This window comes from Pristis pectinata, chromosome 7 (genome assembly GCF_009764475.1).
Source record: "Pristis pectinata isolate sPriPec2 chromosome 7, sPriPec2.1.pri, whole genome shotgun sequence".
Lineage (NCBI taxonomy): Eukaryota > Metazoa > Chordata > Chondrichthyes > Rhinopristiformes > Pristidae > Pristis > Pristis pectinata.
The window spans coordinates 64,626,500-64,652,856 of NC_067411.1; the positions used below are offsets into that span (position 1 = coordinate 64,626,500).

General features: G+C 39.4%; 1 protein-coding gene across 5 annotated transcripts in view; it reads left to right on the forward strand.

The window, feature by feature from the left end:
- LOC127572774 (transcription factor RFX3-like) overlaps positions 1-26,357 on the forward strand; it is a 217,567-nt gene that overhangs the window by 126,166 nt on the left and 65,044 nt on the right. For 4 of the 5 annotated variants that reach the window (XM_052020384.1, XM_052020387.1, XM_052020385.1 and 1 more), the window contains one exon: positions 7,333-7,591. In XM_052020384.1, coding sequence (XP_051876344.1) covers positions 7,333-7,591 — 259 coding nt within the window. The remainder of the gene's footprint in view (positions 1-7,332; positions 7,592-26,357) is intronic. The other variant, XM_052020388.1, reaches the window with a different exon arrangement.

Genomic DNA, 26,357 nt, shown 5'->3' on the forward strand with positions numbered 1-26,357 from the left:
TAGCTGATCATCTACACTTGCCTAAGTAATAGCATCTACCAAAATTGTTTTGCTTAGCATATAGAATATACAGATCATTTTAAGAAATTCAAAGAGTGCTTACACCTATACATGCAATTACCAACTGTGCTTACTCTGTTCAAGACCTAAGACAGAAGGATGCTGAACAGTTTCAATTCTGCTTTGGTACATGTCAATTGAAATTGATCGGTTAGATTATTGATAATCAAAGTGATGAAAGATTACTGGATGAATCGGCAAGAATGCAGGTTTGAAGTTACAGTAAGATTAGCCATGATCTTATTGAATACTGGAGCAGGCTCAAGAGGCTGAGAAGCTCACTTCTGCTAATTACTCTTATCTGTGCAAAAAACATCCACATCTGTTCTGCCAACCCCTTTTAAAATTCTATCATTTCTTCTTCTGGCAGCCAGTATGTAACATCTTACACTTTCTTGCATTGAATTTAATCTTCAGTGATCTGCCATTTGTTTATTATTCCACCAGCTTTTGTATGTCCTTTTAGTCCATACAGTTTTCCTCATTGTTTACTAAATACCTTGGTTTTATGTCATCTGAAAATTTTAATATTGTGTTCAGCACCCCAATATTCACACAAATGCAAACATAATCCAAGAGGATTTGATCCTACATTATTACATTTCCCAAAGTGTAAGAACAGATGTCATCGTGTTCCTGCTAATGAATAAATCTCAAGTATTTTGATGGGGTAGTACTTTTGAATGGATGTGACCACATTCTGCATAACAAAAAATAGAAGTAGGCCATCTGGCTGATTGAGTGTGTTCTTGTGCTCAGTAAGATTATGGCTGATCCTCTACATTAACTGCACTTCCCCACCTGATCCTTGTATTTTGATTCCCTGAGGGTCCTAAAAGGTTTTGAATTAACTCCATGACACATTATTTACAGTCCTTCTGAGATTGCATTGCTGTATTCCTGGTCATAGGCACTCTAGTAGAGTCATCAGTCTCTTGGTGAAACCTTTTGTTACAGCAAAGAGGCATGGTTGAGAATAAGGAGGACTTGAAAGCCATTGTTTTCCTTTATTCCAATATTGGTATTGGCTGTGTCTTGGTGCATAGTTCAAGTGTATATTTCAAACCAGTATCCACCTGAAAAAGTGAACAAGTTGTATGTAAGATATAAAGATGGGTAATCTGACTTAAACATTTTTTTTGCTCCAGATGCTGTGGGGCAGCAGCAAATGGTGTTGCTGCAGTGCCCTTTATTAGCATGAGCTGGTCCAATCTAGCGCATATTCTCTGGCAAGTTGTGATAATTTATTAAAACTGTTGACTAAGATATGGGTATGTTATCCCCTACTTTAGGTGGTCTAAATTGAGTTGGCCTTTTAACTCTTCGAACCTGTTCCATATTTACTCGGCTCACTGATGATCTCTCTCCCAATTCCATTTGCTTCATGTTCCATGCTGTCCTTACCATACAAAACTTAACGTTGTGTTTGGTAACATAGTGAAATCTCCAGTCTGGGGACAACTGTGCAGGCAAACAAAGAGAAGTGGAAGAAAGCAACTTTCATCATGTCCATCAGGAGGTGATGGCAGAGACAGTGGGATCCACGCAGTCTGTCAACACATAGCGTAGCAGCTGATGGTCCCCAGAATGTCTGTACATGCTGTGCTGGCCAGGCTGCAGCCCTGAGGCCTGTATCTCAAGCTGAACAGCTGCACCACTCATTCCGTCCTCACAGACAAACTCTCCACATCAAGCCGAGGGTGAATCTTGCTGCAGGAGAACCAGCGAAGTGCAGGGTCACTCCAGTTTCCCGACACAACAAAATACAGTCTAACCAGATGTTTTCTTTTAAAACAATGGGATATCTGTTAGTATTTGGAATTGAGGAGCAAGAGTGCTGTATGATTGTGCTACCTTCGGTGCTATTGTACATACCCATTATTTCAACTCTCTGACTTTACTGCTTAACCAATTCAATAATTTACCTTCGGTTCCATGAACTTCAATTTTAACTTACAATAGAACCTTACTGAATTCTGTTTAGAAGTCCATATAAATCCCAGTGACAGATATTCTCTTGACTACTGTTTAGGTTACTTTATGATTATTACTAATACAGATTGGCACTCTCTAATGAGCTCAGATTTCTCCAGGTGCTCAGTCTCACTGTCCTTAATTATAGATTGAATTAACTTCCCACTACAGATGTTAGGTTGAGCAGTTGATAACTTCCTGTTTTTTTTTCTTCTCTGCTAGCTTTCTGAAATAATAGTACTACATTTGTAATTAGCCCAAATCCTGAATCAGGAGTGCTTTGGAAGATCTGTAGTTTATTCATTTTTAATAGCTGGGTCTGGAAGGAGGGGTTGGATGGTGGTGGTGGTAGAAGCATCAAATCTGGGGATTTCTCAGATGGCAGTATTATTAATCTTTTGAAGGGTGTATAATGAGGAAACAATGGATATAAAACTAAATGTAGACAGAAAATAAGGGAACCTTGTCACACTGGTTTATCATCTTATCAGATGTACTCGCAGAATTAATGATTGAGGTTGTCATTTATGTCAACATGCAGGTCAAGTTTAGATGCATAGTTAAGAAAAAAATACTGGGAACATGGTGAGTACATGTGATTAGGACGCTGATCTTGTGGACAGTAAAGACTTTAAACAATTGGTTGGTCTAAATATTTCTCTATTATGACTTGTATATATCTGCATTTTACTTTGAAAATTTTGCTTTAGATGACCATGTTAGGTAGTTCCCCAGACATCTGCCACTGACTCCCTACCCATTAAACTACATATGTAGAATTACCAAAATGTGCACGATACAGAAACAGGCCATGACACCCTGAGGGTCTGTACTCATGTTTATATTTCAGTCTCCCCATCGATTTACACATCCTTTTGACTATCTTCCTAATCCCTTCTCTCATGTATTCATTTACTTTCCTTTTCAAAGTATTCATTTGCATCAATGACTTCTTGTTGTAGTGATTTCCATATTCTAATAGATCTGTGTAAAGAAATATGTTCTTATTTACCTTTTGAATTTACAGAAGAACGTTAGAAATAAGGGCAGGAATAGACGATATGATCCCTCAAACCTACTCTGCCATTCAGTAAGACCATGATCTTATTTTGGACTTCCCCTTCCTGCTTGTTCTTCATAATACTTAATTTCTTTATCATCCAAAAAGGTGTCTCTCTCAGCCTTGAATATATTCAATAACTCAGCCTCCACCAGTCATTCAAAATCCCCGAGTGAAATTTTTCCTCGTGTCCATGATAAAAGTGCAACCCCTTTACTAAAACACTGGCGTCTCCCAAATTGCCCCATAGGAGGAAACATTCTCTTTAACATATACCCTGCAATTAACTTGTATTTATGGTCCCTAATATTTAGTTCTTGCACATGTGACTAAAATGTTCTCTCCACATCTGTCCTGCCCAACCCATTAATTATTTTAAAGACCTCTATCATGTCTCCTCTAAGTATACCCTTTTTTTAAATACAAGTACAGCCTTTTCAGTGTTTCCAATCTTAATGCCAGTAATGTCCCTGTAAATCTTCCTTGTATTTCCATTGCTTCTGAAAACCAAGAATTGTGCACAATACTCTGAACGTGCTAGTTACAATCTCTACGTGTGGATTGAACTTTAAGATAATTGTTGATAATTATTTAACTGGAGATTATGATTGGCTAGGTACAAACAACAAATTGCATTTATTGAGCTCCTTTAACATTATAAATGGAAGGGTAATCTGACAATTGTTTGAATATCTCAGCTTCAACGCAACTTTCTAAATACTGAAGACATAGAAAGACTTATCTCTCTTTGCCAAGACTGTTTTATACATTAAGTAAAGTGTTGGACGAACTCAGTGGGTCAAACAGCATCTCTGAAAGCAAAGGGATAGTTGATGCTTTGGGTCAAGATCCTGCATAAGAACTGGGAGTGTAGAGGGGTAGATGATAGCTGGAGCCAAATGAGAGGTAGATGATGGGCAGATGGAGCCAATTAGCAGAGGAAGAGGGCTGAGTGTTGAGACAGAGGCTGGTGGGTAATACGTGGAAACAGGGAATGGTGGGGGGGGGGTAGATTAGTAAGATGGTCAGTGTTGGAACAGGAAGGGGAGTCGAAATGATATGCAAGAAGAAACTCAAGATGGCTGTTGTGGACAGAGTGCAGGTACGCTGCAAAACAGTTGCCTAGTTTATACTTTTTGAATCTCTGCCTCATCTGGAAGGGCTGTTTAGGTCCCTGGATGTTGGTAATGGGATATGTGAAGGGACAAGGGCCAGCCTTCTGCAGTTGCAGAGGAAGCTGCCAGGAGATAGGGAGGGGTGAGTTGGAAGGGATGAATGGACCAAGGAGTCCAAATGACCAGGTGAGGCCAAACAGAAACTAGAAGAACAACACCTCATATTCTGCTTGGATAACCTACAACCCAATGGTATGAACACTGAATTTTCCAATTTCAGTTAACCCACTCCCCCCCAGTCCACCCAGGTTCACTCTGCCTTTGTTCACTTCTTCCATCCCTCCCTCCCTCTTTACCAAGGCTTGTTGCCCTCCCTCTCATGGTCCCATCTGCCCAGGTACTTATCCACCTGGTTTCTTCTCCCTTAGTTTACCTTTCTATCCACTCCCTCATCTGGTTCCATTTGCCCATCATCCTTCCTTTACGTGCTTCCACCTATCTTGCATCATCCTCTGTCTCTAACCACACCCACCCCTCCCCACCAGGTTCTATCTGCCTAATCTTCCCTCCCCACCTTATTTGTTTCCACGTATCACCAGCAGTCTCTCAACACTCCTCCCTCCCTTACCTGGCTCCACCTATCACCAGCCTCTGTCTTACCCCTCTCTCTCAATTCTATTTACTGGCTATCTTCCCTCTGCACTATTAGTTCTGATGCAGGGTCTCAACCTGAAACATCAACCATCCCTTTGCCTCCACAGATGCTGCTTGACCCACTGAGTTTTTCCAGCAGTTTATTTTTTGCTCCAGATTCCAGCATCTGTAACCTCTTTTGTCTCCTGTTTCATACAGTGTTGCGTGGTGAACTTATTATAGTGCATCTTTGGTACATCCATTTACATTGTTAATCTAATAAATTAAATTCTGTATAGAGCTCTTTGAGCAATGTCAACGTCCGCAGCAGTAGTACTGAAAGATGAGATTTTGTGCTTTCCCAAGTAGGTTTAGCTCCATTGTGTTATGAGGCGTGAGTGAAGAACGAAAAGATTAATTAGCCTTAAATAGCCTTATATTCAAACTGAGCCATTGTTAGCAGTAGATATGTCATTAAATCCTTGGAGCTGCAGCAGCAAGAATATAAGACTTAATGAGGTAAAAGAAAATGAAAAGAAAACTCATTCTGAACCTGAGGGTTTAAATCTTGAGGCATCAAATACAGTTTTAGACGTAACTTTGTAACTGAAAATTAAACTGGATTTATCCTGTTACATAGAGAGCTGTCTAGATAGCAAACAAGTTGGTAAATTTTAGTGTAGAAATGGCTTGTTTGCACTAGTTCATCACTATTTCTGCCACCACCATATATTTTTAGTTACTTTTTGCCTTAATTGATACAAATTGCATGAAATTAAAATATAAAACTGCATAATACCTCCTTTTCAAAAATAATTAGCTTTTTGAGCAGGTAACCAAGAAGATTGATAAAGGCAATGCAGTAGACATTGTTTACATGGACTTTAGCAAGGCCTTTGGCAAGGTCCTGCATGGTTAGGCTGGTCCAAAAGGTTAAGGCATGTGGGATCCAATGCAAGCTGGCTAATTAAATCCAAAATTGGCTAGGTGATAGGAGACTGGGTAATAACGGAAGGATGCTATTTCTGATCGGAAGTCTGTGACTAGTGGTGTACCGCAGGGATTGCTGCTGGGCTTTGCTGTTTGTCAAATATATTAATGACTAGGATGTGAATGTAGAAGGAGTGATTAGTAAGTTTGCGGATGACACACAAGTTTGTGGTGTAGTAGACAGCAAGGAAGATTGTCTAAGGCTACAGCAGGATATGGATCAGTTGGAAACTTGGGTGGAGTTTTGGCAGATGGAACTTAATCCCGACAAGTGTGAAGTGAAGCATTTTGGAAAGTCAGAAAGGGGTAGTACATGTATCCCGTAAATGGTGATGCATGAAGGAATCTTGATGACGGGGGAGAATGAGGGTTCCAAGTCCATAGTTCCCTGAAAATGGACTTTTCATTGGTGAAAAAGGCATATGGCATGCTTGCCTTCATAGATCTGGGCATAGAATATAAAAGTTCATATGTTATGTTGCGACTTTACAAAACACTGGTCAGACCGCTCTTGGAGTATTGTGTGCAGTTCTGGTCACTACACTATAGGAAGGTTGTGATTGCGTTGGAGAGAGTGCAGAGGAGATTCACCAGGATGGAGTTGCCTGGATTGGAAGAATTTAGTTATAGGGAGGAATTGGATAGGCTGGGTTTGTTTTCCCTGGTGCAAAGGAACCTGAGGAGTGATCTGATAGAAGTATATAAGACTATGAGAGGCATAGATAGGGTAGGTAGACAAAATACTTCTCCCATGGTAGGGGTATCCAAAACAAGAGGACAAAGTTTTAAAATAAGAGGTCGGAGTTTTAAAGAGGATCTTAGGGGTAAGATTTTTACACACAGAATGGTTGACGTGTGCTGCCCAAAGAGGTGCTGGAATCATATACTATTATACGCTTGAGGCATTTAGACAAGCACTTAAATAGGCAAGACATAGGATACAGTCCTTGTGCAAGCAAATGAGATTTATGTAAATGGGCAAAAGGATGGCATGGACATGGTGGGCCATAGGGTCTGTTTCTGCGCTGTACAATTATATGACTGTGAATACTGGAGGGAAAATCAAAATTTAATATTATTCATTGTACTAAATACAAGCCTGATGTGATCCCCAAAGGGTGTAATTGATTTACTGCTAATTAATTGTCTTTATGCATTCTATAGACAACAGCAGTTTTCTTTCTCCAGATGTTTTCTATTGTAAGATATGGATGTTTTCCACTGAAAATTTGCAGTTTATTTATTTAATCAAATCCTGTTGTGTGCAATTTGTTTAATTAAATCTTGTAGTGCAATCTATAAAAATGTCAGGATTGGCTTACAAGTTGACACAATGTTAAAAACCATATAGTTTTGGTGAAATATTCAGGTGTTTAAACACTAGCTTTTAATTTTTTGAATGATTTTATTTAAAACTGTTTATTCCCTTAGATGACAACTTAAGTAAAAGAAAAATTGTGGTATACAAGAATGCAGTTTACTTTTAATCTCTTTCCTTAGGCGATCAACTACCTATCCCTACTCGGAGGCCCAAATGTATAGCCAGAACACTGGAGGAACATATTTTGACTCCCAAGGAAACTCTGCCCAGGTGACAACAGTTGTCTCGTCTCACAATATGGTGGGCGCTGGTGGTATTCCAATGGGTGTCACAGGCGGTCAGATAATCAGCAGCTCAGGGGGTGCCTATCTTATAGGCGGGTCAATGGATGGATCCAATCACGCAGTCAGCCACACAACACGTGCTTCTCCAGCCACAGTAAGTACTTGCAGAACATGATGCATTGATTGGGGCTTCCTATAAATTTTAATTTGTAATTGTATCGTATAGATCTGTGTTCCAAGGTTTAAATGAGATAGTGATGGAGATAGTGGATACACTGATTGTTATCTTCCCAAATTGAATCGATCCTAGAACGATTCCCTCAACCATAACAAAAGAGGGGTAAGGAAAAGTTGGAGTTACAGACCAATTTGCCTGACATCACTTGTAGAGAAAATGTTAGAATATTTCATTACAAAAACTGGGAATGGGGTGCTTACCAAAAAAAAAAGGATTAGGACGAGTTAACATGTATTTGCCAAGGTTAAAGCAGATGGGAGGAGGAGCTTGAGGATTAGTTAATTGACAGAAAGGAAAGAGTAAGAACAAATGGATTATTCTCAGATTGGGAGGCCACAGAAATTGGTGCTAATGCCCTAGCTGTTCACAATCTATATCAATGATATGGATCAAGTGCAAGATATCCAAATTTACTGCTCATACGAAGCTGGGTGGCAGTGTGAGTTGTGACAAGGATGCAGGGAGACTCGAGAATATAAGCAGGCTAAGTGTATGGATAAGGACATGGCAGATGGAATACATTGTGGAAAAATGTGAGTTAATTCACTTTGCGGTGGGTGGGGGGGAGTCCGGCGGGGAGAAAGAAAAGCAAAGCACTTTTTTAAGCAGTGGGAGATTAAAAGATGTTGATGTCCAGAGGGACCTGGATGTCCTTGTGCGCAAATCACTGAAAGTTAATATACAGATGCAGGAGGCAATTAGGAAAACAAATGGTTTGTTGGTCATTATTGCAAGAGGATATGAGTGTATGTTAAAGCAATGCCATGAAATTATCTAGGGTCCTGGTGAGACTGTATCTGTCTTCCTACCAAAGGAAAGATATATTTGCAATAGAGGGAGTACAACTATGGTTCACCAGATTGATTGACCTCTTAAGCACACTTGGTCTGTAATCTGGAGAATTTAGGAGAATAAGACATGATCTCATTGAAACATGCCTAATTCTTATGGGGTTAGGCAGAGTAACTTGCAGGGATGCTGTTTCTCCAAGGTGGGCTGTCAAGAATCCGGGATCGCAATCAAAATAAGGAGTCACCATTCAGGAGTGAGATGAGAAGAAATTTCTTCACCGAGAGGGCAGTAAATCTTTGGTATTCTCTGCCCAAAAGGGCTGTGAAGACATGGTTGCTGAGCATATTTTAGGTGGAAGTTGATGGATTTTTGGAAATTAGGGAAATCTAGAAATATGGGGCTAGTATGGGAAAGTAGCACTGCAGTAAAGGATCAGCCTGACCTTATTGAATGGTGGAACAAGTGTTAGAGGCCAAAGTGGCCAAGATTGCTCTATTTAAGAAAAAAATCTAATATACTTGTTACTAAAGTTTTCCTGATAGAAATAGACAGGAGGATGGCACTTGATTTGAATATGTACCTAAATTTTTTTTATTCATTGCATCGTACAAAAACAGTGAATAGTGCAAATTCCAAGATTTGCCTGTCACCAGAACGTACACAGCAGTAGAGTTGAGCACCATTAAAACCTTCTAGGTTTTGGCGCTACATTAAAACCTTTAGGGATATAAATTCCTTAGTACAAAACTGCTTTTGCAAACTAGGTATTGGAATGCTCCCCACAGCAGAATAGGTATACAAGGAACAGAGTTCAGGACTTTATTTTTCTCGGCTTACCGGGAGGGCTTTTTATTAAGTATTTTTTAAAATAATAGGTGTTTCGTTAACAGCCAAAGTGCATTACAGAATCCTGAGTAGAGCTGATCCTGCATCTTCCCAAATAAGTTTTCAGTTGACATTCTTGTTCTAACTAAAATGTTCAAGGGGCCTAACATATGTTTTAATCAACTAGGAATGAGTCACTTAAAAGATATGCCCCACAGATATAATCACAGGACTACTGCCTGTTAGATTGGGAATTTTGCATGCCATGTGCCATTTTTACACCCAGAAAATAGGTGTAAACAATATTAGTTTCAACCTTTATAATACTTTGTAATTATGTTCATACAAACTGTCAGGTCGCTATGCTGTTGTTTGTCTTCAATGATAAAATTTTATAATCTTGGGGCTTATTCCATGTAGGAATGATATTCAGGCAAACAACTCGTAGAAATTAAATTTCATTTTTATGAAATGGTATTCTGGGAATGTTAGGAACGCTTTGGTGAATGAATTCAAGAGGAAGAGAATGGGAAACGTCCGCGCACAGAGTTATGTTGCAGAACCTGATTGTTTTTTTAAATCCTAGCAGTTTTAAATGAGAAAACACAGCAAGACCAAAATTTTAAAAAAACGTATCAGATATTTAATTTCAGTAATATGTATTAATACTGGATAATGAGTGGAAATAATGCTCTGTGATTGGCCCTATGCTTTGGTTACACTAGAACTGGCTCTGGATATTGGAAACACTAGAGGGGTCTTCCCAGTATGACAGATAATCCTGGAAATTTGGTAGCACTATCCTAGGACTGTTGGAGATTGGCAGCTAGAGGGAGACTTCTGATGTGGGATCATGATGAAGGAAGAATAGGAGGTTTAACAGAAAGGATCAAAATATTGGATTTGGATTATTTGCCAGCAATGTGAAGAGCATGAATCTTAGGGCAGCAGAGGTAGATTTAACAGGATTTGCTTGTAACTTTCGAGGAATGCTCTGTAAGCATTAAGTGTGGGTGTTGTGTTCTATTCTATTCTGTTCTCTTTCATTATGTGCCATTGTCTCTGTCTCCTTATTTTTCTGTATTGTCCAAATGTAACTAATTGGTATATATTTTCTTTAGCTAACAATAAACAGTTTTTTTTAAATCATTCTCAAGAAATGGCCATTCCTACCAAAACCGACATTTATGACATATTCCATGTTGTCTCTGAGAAAATGGTGATGGATCACTTCTTTAAACTACTAGTCTCTAGGCTGTTTGCAGGTTCCAGGATTTTAAGCCTTTGATGATTGAGGAGATAATATGTCTTTATCTAAGTTAGAATGATATGACTCTGAGGAGACAAAAGAGACTGCAAATGATGAAATCTAGAGCAAAAAAAACTGCCAGAGGAACTCAGCAGTTCAGGCAGCATCTATGGAGGCAAACAGATAGTCAATGTTTTGGGTTAAGACCTTGCATCAGGACTGAGAGTGTGGACAGGAAATAGCCAGTATAAAAAGGGTGAGGCAGGTGAGGAAGGGGATGATGGACAAATGGAGCCAGGTGGGGGGGGGGTGGGATTGGAGTTGGGAGACATTGGTTGGTGGGTAATAGGTAGAGATGGATAAGGGGTGAGGCAAAAAAAGATAAGAGAGATAAGATATCTTTTTTTTAGTCACATGTACATCGAAACACACAGTGAAATACACCTTTGCGTAGAGTGTTCTGGGGGCCGCCCACAAGTGTCGCCACACTTCCGGTGCCAACTTAGCATGCCAACAACTTCCTAACCTATACATCTTTGGAATGTGGGAGGAAACCAGAGCACCCGGTGGAAACCCACGCAGACACGGGGAGAATGTACAAACCCCTTACAGACAGCAGCCAGAGTTGAACCCGGGTCACTGGCGCTGTAATAGTGTTACACTAACTGCTACACTACCGTGGGTAATCCGTACTCCTTTCTCTCTCCTTCTGATCCACACAGGCTCTCCTAGGATTCTCCCACCCTGTCACCCAGATTTGTTCCCCTCCCCCACGATTCCATCTGCCTATCATCTACACACTTAACCTTCTGGGTCTTCTATCCCCTCCTTTGTCTGGTTCCACTTATTATCTTCCTTGCTTATCAGATTCCAGCATCTGCAGCCTCTCGTGTCTCCAATCATTTTCCAGTCTCTGTCTGTACCTCCCCCACCTGGCTCTATCTGTCCATCATCTTCCTCCTCACCTGGTTTCACCTATCTCCTGCCAGCCCCTGCCTCACCCGTCCCTCTGACCTCTTTATTCAGGATATTTTCTCCCTGCACTCTCAGCCCTGATGCAGAATCTTGACCCAAAATTCTGCATCAGGGCTGAGAGTGCAACAATGCCTTTGCCTCCACAGATGCTGCCTGACCCGCTGAGTTCCTCCATCATGTTTTTTGACTCTTAGGAGAACATGAGGCGATGGTCTCCCCTGAGATCTTATGACCTTGTTCTTTGTTGTTCAAGTTCATTGGTTTGTGAATAGCTCCCACAGAAGAATACACACATTCCTGCACCATATCCTGCAATTTCTGGACATTGCAAGCTTGACAGACCAGTGGGGAAGTGGAATACATTTTGAGCTAGTGAGTATAGTATAGTAATGATATTGCCACTGAACATTTAAAAGGGAAGCATTTAAAACTTTTTTTTTGAGTTATTGCCTGAAGCCTTCTTTTATGCTGAGCTCATGATCACCTATAGAATTCAGATTTTATATCTTTAGCTGCAAGTGGACAAGAATGTTGAAATTTCTGTTAAAATTCAATGTGTCAGTGAAGAGATTATTGACAAGTTAAAAAGCAACAAGATGGTGGAGAAACTCAGCAGACTGGGCAGCATCCATGGAGAAAAACAGACAGGCAACATTTCAGGTCAGGACCCTTCTTCAGGACTGAAGATAGAAAAGGGGAAGCCCAATATATAGGGGGGAGAAACAGAGCAGTGATAGGTGCACACGAGGGGAGGCGGGGTGGGCACAAGGTGGTGATAGGTAGATGCAGTTAGGAGATAGTGATAGACAGATGCAGGGAAGGAGAGGAGGGCAGCTCCACCGGGGGTGGGTCAAAGGTAGGGAGGCAGGTAGCATGGGGGGAGGCGAGGAGAGAGAGGAAAAAAGTCAAGGAGAAAAAAGAAAGAGAGGCTAGGAAAGGGAAGAAAAGGAGAGGCGTGCAGGGGGGGAGGTGGGATTGGGTTACTTAAAGTGGGAGAATTCAATGTTCATGCTGTTAAGCTGTAAGGTCCCAAGACAGAAAATGAGGTGCTACTCCTCCAGTTTGCATTTGGACTTCTCCTGGCAGTGGAGGAGGTCGAGGACTGACGTGTCAGTGATAGAGTGGGAGGGGGAGTTGAAGTGACTGGCAACAGGGAAGTGCAGATCGCGGTTACGGACAGAGCACAGTTGTTCTACGAAATGGTCACCTAGTCTGCATTTGGTCTCACCACTGTGGAGGAGGCCACACTTGGAGCACCTAATGCAGGAGATGATATTAACGGAGGTGCAGGTGAATCTCTGTCTCACCTGAAAGGACTGTTTGGGTTCCTGAGTAGTGGTGGTTTAGCGGCAGGTGTTACACCTGTGGTGGGGGCAGTGGAAAGTCCCCGGGGTAGGAGCGGGGGTTTGGTGCAAAGGGAGTGGAGAGCAGAGCATTCAGAAGGGGTGAGGTTGGAGTGGGTGAGGGGAGCAGAAAAGTCAAAGTGGCTGATGTCGCACTGACAGTTGGCTATGAATAGGTCCAGGGAAGGTGACAGGCCCAGTGGGGGAGTCCAGGTGGAAGAAGAAGGCTAGAGGTGGGAGAACAGGTCATTGAAAGAGGGAGAGGACTCCTTACCAAATAAGAAGGCACAGAGGCGGTGGAAAAAGAGCTCGGCATCATGACGGGCTTGGAATTCGTTGAGGTGGGGCATAGAGGTACAAAAGTGAGGCCTTTGCTGAGAACAGACTGCTCAGCCTCGGGGGGGGGGGGGGGGGGGGGGTGGTTGGGGGGGTGGGGGTGGGTGGTGGTGGTTGGCGGGGGGGGTCAGGGGGGATGGTAAAGACCTTTGGCCCCAACTCTAAAGGAGGAAGGATGGGGGGGGAGGGGGCAGGGTAGAGGGGCTGGGCTGGTGAGAGGAAAGGGCAGAGAGGGATTGGGAGTGGTACAGGCCTAAAGAGTGGGATGAAAGATTGGAAGTGGATGGAGGGAAGGGAGCAGGAGGAGAGGTCAGTGTAGGGGGGTGATAAGGGGGGGTTGGAAGTGGTCTGGAGGAGGTGCAAGGTGGGATGCAGAATTAGAGGTAGATGAGGTAAGAAACAGAGCAGAGGCAACAGAAAGTGAAGCCTGGAGGGAGGCCCCAGGGAGGAAGAGGGTGAGAGGTGCAGAAAGTCCTGTAGGGCGGGAGCAGAGGTGTGTGGGGAAGGGGGAGCTGGAGGACTGTGCGGCGGTGGGAACCTCCCATTCCTAGCGAGTGTGGGGGGCTGGAGGACTGAGGAGTGAATGCAGTTTAATTGGAAATATTTGGCCAAATTTTGTCCTGTTTGGGGTGGACAGGGCAAAATTGAACAAATTTACTAATTGTTTATATTCCAATATTGCAGCTGTATTAGAATAGTTTAGCTAGAGTGGAGATAGATCTGAAGCATAGATATTCAGCACTATATCCATGATGGTTTGGATCCAAAATCTTTGCTGTAAGTCATTGTACAAAGCCATTGCTTCTCTTATTACATGGAGTAAATAAAGTTGATTCATGAATGGAATCTGTTAAGAGGGGGCAAAGAAGTGCAATTCAGTGAGATTGTGATTGATTATATACCTCAGTGCTGTTTTCCTGCACTAACTCCATATCCCTTAATTCCCTTGTTATCTAAAATTCTATTTCTGCCTTGAACATACTCGATGTCTGAGCCCTCAGATCTCTTGGATACTGAATTCCAAAGATTCACATTCTTGGTGAAGAAATTACTTGTCATCTCATGTCAGTCCTGAATGACTGATCCCTGATATTGAATCTGTGTCCCCTGATTCTAATCACTTCAAGCAGGGCAAACATCATCCTTGCATCTACCCTGTTCGGCTGCATAGGAATTTTGTAAGTTTCAATGAGATCACCCCTCAGACTTCCAAACTTGGGAGAATGAATACCCAATTTGCTCATGCTGCACTCCCTCTATCTCTACTGCTTCCTTCAATGGGGAGTCCACAGCTATGTTTCAGAAGCAGTTTCACCAGTGTCCTATATAACCATGTCTACTTTTGTACTCAAATCCTCTTGCAGTAAAGGCCAGTGTACCAATTCCACAATGAACTATCAGATTCTTGAACTAACCCGCAAAGCCCCAATCCAACCTTGGCAATGGAACACTACAGACCACCTCTTGCACTACCATCCACTTGTCTTTGATTTATTTGTTTGCACTAATGTCTTGTTTTCGTTTTTTTCATGGTCTTGTATAATTTATGTATAATTTATATTCTGTGCATTGTTGTTTGGACCTATATTCCAGTGATGCTGCTGCAAGCAAGTTTTTCGTTGTACCTGTACCTCACTGTTTTTGTGCGTACAACAATAAACCTGACTCGACTTGATTCCTAATTGCTTGCTGTACTTGCATGTTAACTTTCAATGATTTGTGTAGAAACATCAAGTTCATCTAAGCACCAATAGCTTTTAATCTCTCACCATTTTAATAAATATTCAGCTTTCTTTGTGTTTTTAAACTACTGCTTTGCCCTCTTGACAAATTTGAAAATTTTGCATCATGTTTCTGAATTCAACATTAATAGTTCTGTTTGGAATTCCATTTTAACTTTAATATTTCTTCCTTTGATTGAATGTAATAATGTCAACCAAAATGCAGAGATGAGAGATGCTTAACAGATTTAAAAATTTATTTGTAGATTATGGTACCTGATTTTCACAATGGATGAGAAATGTTACTTGCTCTACCAACTGGGGGCAAGTTCCATTTATAACAGTTGAGGTCTGCCTTTGTACATTAGCTTCCCTTCAGAATCTAGGGCTCGACTGTCATAGAGATGTACAGACTAATTTATGAGTTAGCTAACAGGAAAAGGTTATTTAAATCTACCTCATACCATAATGGCTTGTGCAGGAAAGCGGTATTAAGGTTTGCCATGATCACATTGAATAGTGGAGCAGGCACAAAGGGCTGAATGGCTTACTCCTGCTTCTATTTCTTCTGTTCGTATTCTGTTTTTGAATGATCTTGCTGAGGGCTTCCATGTAGGAATAAGGATAGATGCATGGGAACACCAGAAAAAATGGTGAGCTTCTAGAAGAGAAGCCATTTTGGAGAGCTCTCTTGCTGCCACCGCATAGGTAAGAATGAAACCAGGCAGGTGTTGTGCCACGTAGATGATGTGGAGAGGGCTGTGGGGAGGATAATGAGGTTAGCCAAGTCATAGTCTGCAGACAAATTGAGAAGAACCCAGAATGATAGATTATTTCTGTCACAGTCACATAGAATCTCATAAGTAATTTTAATAAGGATGGTTTCAGAAACCTGCCAGAGGGTTTCAGATGTGGAGAAGTAGAAAAGTCGGTCATAGGTTGAGGTGAAGATGGGATGTTTAATGCTGGTGATTTTGGAATGTAAAGTGATATTTTAAGTGGATAACAGCTTACAGGGACTTTCTTTGTTGAGGAGGGAGGCTGTGACAGCAGGTTTGAGCAGGGTGGGGACTTTACCTGAGAAAAGGAAACTGTGAACATTGCCAGCTAACGAAAGGAAGTTGGGCGTTTAGCTGTTATATGGTCCATATTTTTTAAAGCATAGTACAGAACATGCATATAATTTCTAATTGTCAAATGCCAGATATTAATTGTGTCATATGATTGAATTTCTGGGCAGATGTGCATTGAATTTGCTAATCCCATGGGTCAATTTGAACTTCACTCTAACCAGTTGTCTGAAATTTTCCCTGCAGAAGATACATTACATGTTAACCAATTTTATGTTTAAGCTCCAATTCCTATACCCATGTTTGAATACAGTGCCCAAAACTAAGTGGTTTTAGCTGCCATTTTGATTTGGTGATACAGCAGACAGGATTGTGTGTGATTTTTAAAAGCATTTTATGTAGTGGCCACAAAATTTTAGTTTAAGAATTAACACTATACGTGTGCAGAGGTGCTTCCTAATTGTCCCATTGATATAATTTATGGTTTATCAAATAATGGTTTGTTATAAAAGCATGGACATAACTTCATACTGAGCACGTTGTTACCTCATTATTCTTCTGCTGTCATGATATATGGATGTGGAAGACAATATGAACTCAAGTGGTCACTTTTGACATACTTGCTTTATTTTGTGACTCAAAGGATAATTCTCTTGTTGTCGAATATTGATACCTTACACCTGTTTTAAAAGATTTTGATAATGACATTTTGGGTGAAGTTCTGGTTATTTTCCATTGCAGGCTTGCCATAACTGATCATCAATGTACTCAACACAAATAACTAGCAACATCCTGGTGAATCTCCTCTGCACCTTTTCTGTGCAACCATGTCCTTCCGATAGTGTGGTGGCCAGAACTACACAGTACTTAAGTTGTGGCCTGATAATGTTTTATAAAATCGTACCAGTGCATTTCTGCTCTAATTCTGTGCCCTGGCTAATAAATGCAACTATCTCATATGCCTTCTTCACCACCTTATCTACCTGTTGCCACTTTCAGGGATCCTTAGACTTCTGTACTTATGCTCCTCATTGCTCTCCAGGACTTTAACATTCATTGTATATGTCCTACCATTATTAGTCCTCCCATAGTGAATCACCTTACTCTTTTCAGAATTAAATTCTATCCGCCATTGCTCTGCCCATTTTACCAATTGATCAGTGTCATCCTCTAGCTCACAACTCTCTTATTCAGAGTAGATATAAATTAAAGGGGAGGATTTTTGTTTGAAGTGCCTTTTGTGATCTATCAAATTAGAATGGCAAAGGTAGAGGGGTGATTTAAAAAGACAATACATTATCCCAGTTTATAACAGAGAAGTAAACTTTGAATATTATTGTAATTATGCTTAATAATATTAGCAGTTGTAAAATTGTTGTTAATGTTCACTGAATCTGAAAATAAAGATTCAGTTTGTTGTGTAAAATGAAGTGTCATTTTGACAATCAATTCTCTCTCCCTGGCATTTTGCACACACTTGATGTGTAATACGTTGTGTTGTCTCAAAATAACTGCTTAAATATGTAAGAGATTATTGAAAAATGTAGTGTAAAATTGAGTGTGTCTGCTTTTTTGTTACACATTTATAAGAAGAAAAGTACATCATTTATAAATCCTTAGACATCACCACAACTCTTTTTATTTATCAAAATACATAGAGTGCCCAGCTATTTCCATAAAATATAAAACTGCAAATCACACATAGATCCATTAACTTATTTTTATATATTTGTAACCGGTAAAATGTTGTTTATTCCACTTGGAGTTGAGAGAGGGAATACGTAATTCCTTAAACATCAATTCATTACTGTGGAAAAAGATTAAATTATGTTTCGTTACTAGTTATTTCACATATGTTGGAATGTGTAAAATGAATAGGTTTGGTTGCTACAGATGAAGTCTTTGATATTGTAAGGTTAAGCCATGAAAAGGCAAGCTTGACAAAATATACTGGATGAGTGTTTGCTCTTTAAATAGCACAGTTTCAGGGAAATAGCTTCAGTAGAAGCTGGTGGTTTCTTGGATATATAAGAAATGTTTTTCAGCATTGAAAAATAGCATGAAAGAGAAATTTTGTGTGTTGCACTATTGTTGATGTGATTTGGGGAACTTTATGCTGGAAAAATACATCTAGTACTAATGAGCTTCTGACTTTTGCCCAGTAGGAAAGGAGGGGAAAGAGAGAAATTGTAAAGCATCTAACCATTGCTTCTAATGCTATGCTTGCACCAAATGACTGTGAAGAATGTTGAAGTGGAGATAAGAATAATGCAGCATAACAACCATTGTTTTACCAGATGATCAATTTATCATTATGATTTGGCATAGGTACTGTGAGCAGGCCAGGTCTCCAACTTATAAAATAATATGGTGCCTACTTTAATTGCTTCATTGATGCTGAAATTTTGCAGTTATTTTATGCTTGTCTATATTCCAGCGAATTTGTCTCCAATCAAACCCCTGTCCAGTTTACAATCACTTTTGGGTACTTTACTGTGCACTACCAAATGGTGTGTGAGCAGTAGAGGACTTCAGGCACATTTCTGGAAGTGTTCATTATAGTTTTTGGTAGATTCTCAATGCTTTGTCAGTTCTGAATAACATGCACAATAGGCTCTGATAGTTGTACTAAAATCAACATTTGTTGCTCAAGGTTATGAGCAAAGTTACTGTACCTGCCACATTGAGGTTTTTAAAGTTCTAATTCCATTCTTGCTTTGGGAAGCACTAGTCAAAAATGCCACAAAACAGTGAGAAAGAAAATCAGAATGTTATCAGACCCATAACTGAAGGTGAGGAATTAGTTTGTACTGAACAAACTCTCTTAATCGTAGCCTGAGAAATTTGTCTGATCTTCTCTTACTTTACTCCCATGACATTGCAAGAAGTGTGGGCAGAAATCCTTAAATATATAACTGTGATTTCTATCAAGATTACTGCAAAATTATGGCAATATAGGTAGAACAGCTGTGAAAAATTGATAGCCACAATGTTTACTGAAAGGATACCAGGGAACAGATAAAGTGAAAATTAACAAGGAAACTTCAACTTCAGAAGTGCAAAACTAAGCACAACCTTTTTCTCAGTTTATCAATGACTAAATATATTGTTGTGACTCTAACTTGTAATTCTTGACAACAGAAAATTTTCATTCCCTTTCCAAATATAGTAAAACTCTGATAATCCAACATTTTTGGTACTTTGGTGTTGCTGGACAGGCATTTTTTTTTAGGAATCTTGGATGTTACCCCTATTAACACCTGAACACACTTTTATTTCACTTTTTTTTACGATGTTACCTGGTGGTGTAATAAACTTTTCAATGAATCCAATGAGTTTAAAGTGAGCTTGGGAATGAATACTGGTGAATTTAAAAGGAGTACAGGAATGGGGCCTCGTAAGTTTAAGGGAAGTGTGGGAAAGAAAACTGGCAAGCTTAATGCTGGACCACTGGGATTCCCAAGCAAAGGCATAGTGGATTATCTGCTCCAATGTTTAGTATGTTTTAGTGATTAGTCCATCAGTGCTGTAAAGTAATAGACTTAATTTTATTTTCAGGCATCTTACTATGATTTATACTTTCAAAAAAATGTTTGTTTTTACATAGTTCAGAGAGCAACTGAATTTATTGTCAACAGTTATGGTAAGAGGTTTGGAGTACGTAAATAGGTTACTGGACCCAAATCTGAGTAATCATTTCCTTGTTTCTTGTTTCTAGCTATTCCTATTTGCTTTATAATCATTAATTCATGTCAATGTCATGTTTAAGCTCATTCATAAAAGTTAGCTGGGCAATTTTTTTATTATTCTCATCATAGAAAATGTACAGCATGGAAGGAGGCCTTTCAGCCCATTGAGTTTGTGCTGGTTCAAAAAGTAGCCTAATTCCACCTCCCAGCATTTTTTTCAGTAGACCTCCAGTTCACAGCTCTTCAAGTAATTATATAAGCAGTTTTTAAATGTGCTGAGGTTTTCTGCCTTGATTACTCTTTTAGGCAGTGAATTCCAGACTCTAGCCACCCATTGGGTGAAAAAGGTTATCCTTATCTCCCCTCTAACCCTACTTCCAATTACTTTAAATCTATGTCCCCTGATTTTTCTCCTCACAGCTAAGTGAAATACAGTAAGTCCTTCAGATTTACTCTACCAGGGCCTGAACTTAAACACCTCAATTAAATTTTCTTAAGCCTCCACTGTTCCAAAGAAAAGAAACACACCCTATCCATCTTTCCTCATGGCTATAATTTTTCATTCCAGGTAATATTCTCATAAATCTCTTCTCTACCTTGCCCAATACAATCTCATCTTTCCTGTATTGTGGTAACTAGAACTATGCACAATTCTTGGCTATTGTATGCATTTCCAGCAAAACCTCCATGCCCTTGCATTCCGTGTCTTGGCTAATAAAGGAAGCATCGCATGTGCTGCTTTAACCACCTTATCTACCCATCCTGCTATTTTTAGGGATCTGTGGACATCCATTCCAAGGTTCTTCAGTTCTTCCACACATCTCAATATCTTCCATTTATTATATATTTCCTTGCCTTGTTGCAAATCCACAGAAAAAATTCTTCTTTGGATTGAATTCCATTTGTCACTTTTCTTCCCAATTGATCAGTCCATCTACACCCTTGTGAAGTTGAAAGCTTTCATCCTTCCTGTCATCTAGACAACCTGTTTTTAATATTATCTGCAAACATTTTTATCATGCAGCCTATATTGTTTTAAATCATTAATATATGTAACAAGAAGAATGAATCACAGACTGAACCTTTTGGAACCTCACTGATAACAACCCTCCTGTCATAAAAATACCTGTAAATCATTACCTTCTGCTTCCTGCCACTGGGTCAGTTTTGGATCCAATTTACCATTCTCATGGATTTTTCTTTCACTGTATGCTTCAAGATAAGTAAACAGGAACAGCTTTCCATTTTGAACAGTATCAACATCAAGTACTCACAAGCCAGCTATGAGCACTAATATTCTAATCTAATTTGTATGAGCACCCTAATGAGCATCCTTTGCCATGGCAGCTATCCTTCCCTTTGTAAGATTTCCAGTTTTCTTTGGGTTTTTTCTGTCGATTGTTGTTCTTGGGAGGTTAACACTGACCAAACCAATTTTCGTTCTGTCAAGTGTTGAATTTTCATTCTTAGTCTGGAATAAATTTAAACTTAGATTTTAGAAAGGAAAGGAAATTATGTCAATTCATTTTGTCATTTATAAAGTATATTATTTTTTCATTTAATTATAATTTGAAGTTGTGCCATATTTTCATTCCTTTCATTGAATTAAGCCTATTCTAACTCGATTTGAATGCAGCTAATCTCAGAAATATTTTTATTTTTGGCATTCCTAATCAGATGCTCTACACAACCTTAAGCTTCTTGAAAGAAATGAATTCAGGTTGAGTTTAGCAGAAACTGTAGGCTGCAGTTTAAAGTCAAAAAAATTGACTTATGAACAAAGAGGATATAATTATAATTACTATAACACTAACAATTTACCAGTTCTTTCAATTTAATGAACTGATTTAATTTTTCAAAGCTACAACAAACTGCAGAATTTATCTCAGTGACTACTGCTGCATCTTTTACAGTTGCAAATTTAGCTGAACGTATAAAGAAATTAACATCCATCTTATTTTAAAATACACGTGTGTATGCCGGCAGTTGAGAAAATGGGTAACATGGAGGCAGGTGCTGTCATAACATTTAAGGAATATCTGGATGAACATTTGAATTGCCAAGGCAAAGAAGTATAGGCACCAAGTGCTGGTAAATTGGATTAAACTATGTGGTTACTTGGTGACCGGCATGGACATGGTGGGCTGAAGGACCTGTTTCTGTGCTCTGTGACTCTGACTTTATTATTGACCCAAGTATAGAAGAGTGAGAATGATGGTTCTGAAGTCTGTAAAACTGAATTGTGAGGTCAGGTTGACAGAATTGAACTTACTGACAACGAGAAAGGTATTTAGCATGATCATCCCAACTCCAGGACATCACAACAGGAATGCTTAGGCAATCTCCTGGGCCCAGTCACCTTCAATGACCTTCATGAGGTCAGAGGTGGGAATGTTCACTAATAATTACACAATGGTCAATTCCAATTGCAACTCCTTAGAAAATAAACTAGTCTATGCCTGCAAACAGCAAGACTAAACAACATTCAGCTACACATAGATAAGTGACAACATTGGGACCATAATAGTGCCAGCAAATGACCACCTCCAACAAAAGAGAATCTAACCATTCAATGACATTACTATTACAGGGTTCCTCACTATCAACATTATGTGGCTACAATAGCACATCAGAGATTAGCTATCCTTCCACAAATATCTAACCACTGATATCCCAAATTCTTTCTGCCATTTATAAGTAACAAATCAGAAGAATGGTGGAATACTGTTGACTAGCCTGAATGGTGCAGCTCCAAAAACACTCAAGGAGCTCAACACCTTCCAGAACAATCCACATTGCTTGATTGGCACCCCATTCATCATTCTAAATATTCATTCCCTTCACCGCAGGCACTTCCTCCATTGGAGGCACCCAGCAGTTGTATCGTCTTTTGTCTGCAAAATCCATTCCAGCTACTTGCCTTGGCTATTTTGATAGCACCTCCCAAACCCGAGAGGGTGAACACTAGCATCTGCTCATTCTCAATCAAGTTATCAACCATTCTGACTTGAAACTAAAGCGTGGTTCAGTGTATATCATCCACAAAATACGCTGCAGTTACTTGTTTAGCTACTCCAACGGAACCTTGCAAACCCATCACCAATGAGAAGAGCAGCAGGAGCATGGGAACATCACATGAAGATTCCTCTCTGGATTGCACACCATCCTGATTTGCAAATGTATCGATGTCCTTCATCATTGCTGGGAGTAAACTCCTGGAATTCTTTCCTAAACAGCACTATGGATATACCTGCACAGGAAGGACAACAGCAGTTCAAGTAAGTGTTTTATCACCCTCTACTCAAGGATAGTTAGGAATGAGCAATAAATGCAGGAGCCTTGCCAGCAAAGATTAGGTCTTGAAAAATAAATGATTGAAAAAGGTGTCATTTTTTAAATCCAGTTACCCAAAGTGCTGCAACAATATCTAATAACCCTTGAGAAGGTGGTGGTGTGCTAACACCTTGGACCACAGCAGTCCTTCTGGTAGGGGTAGTCTCACATATTTTGAGATCGGAAGTTCTAAGAATTAGGTTTGTTGGTAAATGAGCAGTGATAGAGCTTTATGTCAGAATAGTTTGTGACTTAGAGCAGAAACTGCAGGAGATGGTGTTCCCATGTGCCTGCAGCCTCTACTTGGTGGCAGACAGTCGAGGCTTCAGAAGTGCTATCAGAGCAGCCAAGGCAAGTAACTGCAATGTATCTTTCAGATAATAGAAAAGCAGCCACTGTACACAGTTGATGGAGGAAGTGCATGGTTAATGTGATGAGTGGAGTATCAGCAAAGTAGGCCCCTTTTGCTGAGGATGTTAAGCTTCTTGAGTATTGTTGGAGCATAATCATTCCATTGCATATCTTCTACATTGCAGCTGAGGAGAATCAGGAAGTTCCTCAATCACTGTAGGATTTCAGCCTGCAGCCTGACCTGCTCTTCTAGTCATGGTACTTATTTGGCTATTTCAGATAAATATTCTGATTGACTATGTTTCCCACATCCCAGGGCATTGACTGTGGAGGATTCAATGATGAATAATGCCTTTTCAATGTCAAAATGGTTAGAACCTGTCTAGTTAGAAATGGTCATTGCTTGGGTATTGTGATGTTACATGCCACTTGGAAACCCAAGCCTCAATGCTATCTAGATCTTTCCTCTATTGTACTGACAGTACAAGAACCCAATGATAGCTGTCCCAAAGTGTTAACAAGCTTTAGAGCATAGACTTGCTTTAATTTTGTCTCTAATGTAGTCCAATTGTCCTCCACTGAACATCTATAAACTACATGTGTGTGATTTTTCTAGTATGTTTTAATTGTCAGACATGTTTAGAGCTCTAGTTCTGATCAACCAGGATTCTCTGTGCAAGTTCATTTCCCTTTTTGTGTCCTAAGTTTAGGATAGTATCTGAACTATGAACTTTTCTAATAATTTATTCCTGAAACACTGGCATTGTGGTAAGTCCAGCATTTCATGCCAATTCCTAATTCCTCCTGAGAGGTGTCAGTGAACTACCTTCTTGAACAAGTTCAGTAGCTTATTTCCCAAGAACATGGATCAGAGACTCATTTCATTGCTCAAACTTAATTAATTAGACTGTTTTAGTTGAGAGGATATACACAATGCTGGCATTTGAACCCTAATATATCTGACTGTATTTGAAAATGTGTAAGCCTGTCTGAGAAGGCATTTTCAACTTTCTAAAACGGTCTGTGGATTCAGATCTCTCACTGACATCACTAACATATAAAGAATTTTGATATGAAGGAATATTTGGAATGCCCTCAGTAAGTTTTGTTTCTGCTCAAGACACTATTGGCTGTATAATATTTTTTGATATTTATAACTCGGGCAATGTTATTGAAACAGATCTGTTTGTTTTACTTCTGAGTATTTGTGGGAACTTGCTAAGTATAATTGGCTTATTGTGTTTTGCTATATTGCAACTGAATTTCAGGAGTATTTAGCTGTGAAACAGTTTGTTCTGAAGCTGTGAAATCTGTGTTTTTCATTTTTCACAGAGCATTTTGATTCCCCATTGTAGTGAAAACTATTTTCCCCTCTAAACTTGATTGAGAAAATGTTAATCAAACAGCTCTTCTAACTGTAATGTTTTTTAATTGGGTAACAACCTCGTTTCTTTTATCAAGAGTCAACTGTCAATTTTATTAAGCTACATCCTTGCTCTTAAACCACTGAGTAGAGATTACTTAACTGAAGTCTGAAATAAAAATATGGAAAGAAAGGGTCATTTAATTTCAATTTGGGAGATCAATTGAAAAAAGTACAAAGATCTACAAGAGAAAATCTAACTGGTTCCTTTGGTAATGAGTTACAGTATCCATTTTCTCAAATGCCTTACTATCAACATCCTGGACAGGAACTTGAGAGGAGCAGTCATGCAGGTAACTCGCTACAAGAGTAGTTTAGTGATTCAGCTCCTGACCTCTCTCATCCCAGTGATGCAAAACCTTTCCAGAGTCTACAACAAGCAGGACATGGGTGTGTTGGTGTACAACTGAATTAGCACAGTTGCAATAACATTCAAAGAGCTTAATTCCATCAAAGCAAAGCAACCTAATTGATTGGAACCTCAGTCTTTACCTTAATCATTCATTTGGCTGTAGTGCATACTATATTCAAGTTGCATTGCTGAAATTTGCCATGGAACATCAACATGTCTTACCAATTCTCCTCCAAGTCACAAGCCATCCTCATGACGTCATGCCATCATAGCTAGGCACAAAATCAAGAAATTCCCAACTAATCAGCACTGCGCAATTATCTTCACACAAAGATATAGGGATCCAAGAAGATACTATTGTCTGTGCAAGAGGAATTAGTGATGAGCAATAAATGCCCAATTCCCGTGTTCTCAGGTAAAGTTACAAATTAATAGAATCGGAAATTCTTTAAATAAAATACGATACACTTGTTATTTGCTGTAAAAAGTGAGGTTTTCTGAACTTTAAGTTTTATCTAATCCTATTAATATTAACTCTGTAAATAACATCAAATGACCTGACTAAACCACAAAAACAGGTTTATTAGTGAATTGACTGGCTTTTTAATTCCTGCAGATTACCATGTCTTTCCATTTATTATTTTTATTAAAAGATTATATGATTCAACTTCTGTGGGTGGTTCTTTTGAATTAAACATAAAAGTTTTTTATTTTCCAATATTTGCTGTGAAATACTTTTAAGGCAGTATTTTTTTTGTTTTATTTTAAGGGTTTATTTTCACATACCATTCCAACCAAGGAGTGCAGGCAGGTTTCCTGCATCCAAGCTTCCAGCTGTCCTATTCTATAACAATACTTTATGAATTACACAAGTGCAGGGAAAGTCAGGAATTTGATCTTTCCAATCGAGGGGAATCCTCAATATCCCCCCAGGAACCTTTTCACAATATTCAGGTTGATGCTATGCGTCATTTCTTGAGTTAAACTTCTAAATGGATTCTTACTATCTTTCGATGCATTCCTTGAAGTGATTCATCCCTATATAATCAAAGTCTTATATATTTTGTTATGACCCAAGCATTCCTATTTAACACATTTATTTTTCAAAAATGTACCTTGACCCGAAATATTTTCATTCAGAACATTTCATTCAGACATCAAAGCAAGAGAGAAATAGGGTACCTAATTAGAAGCATGTTTATCTCAGTTGGATATGAATTATG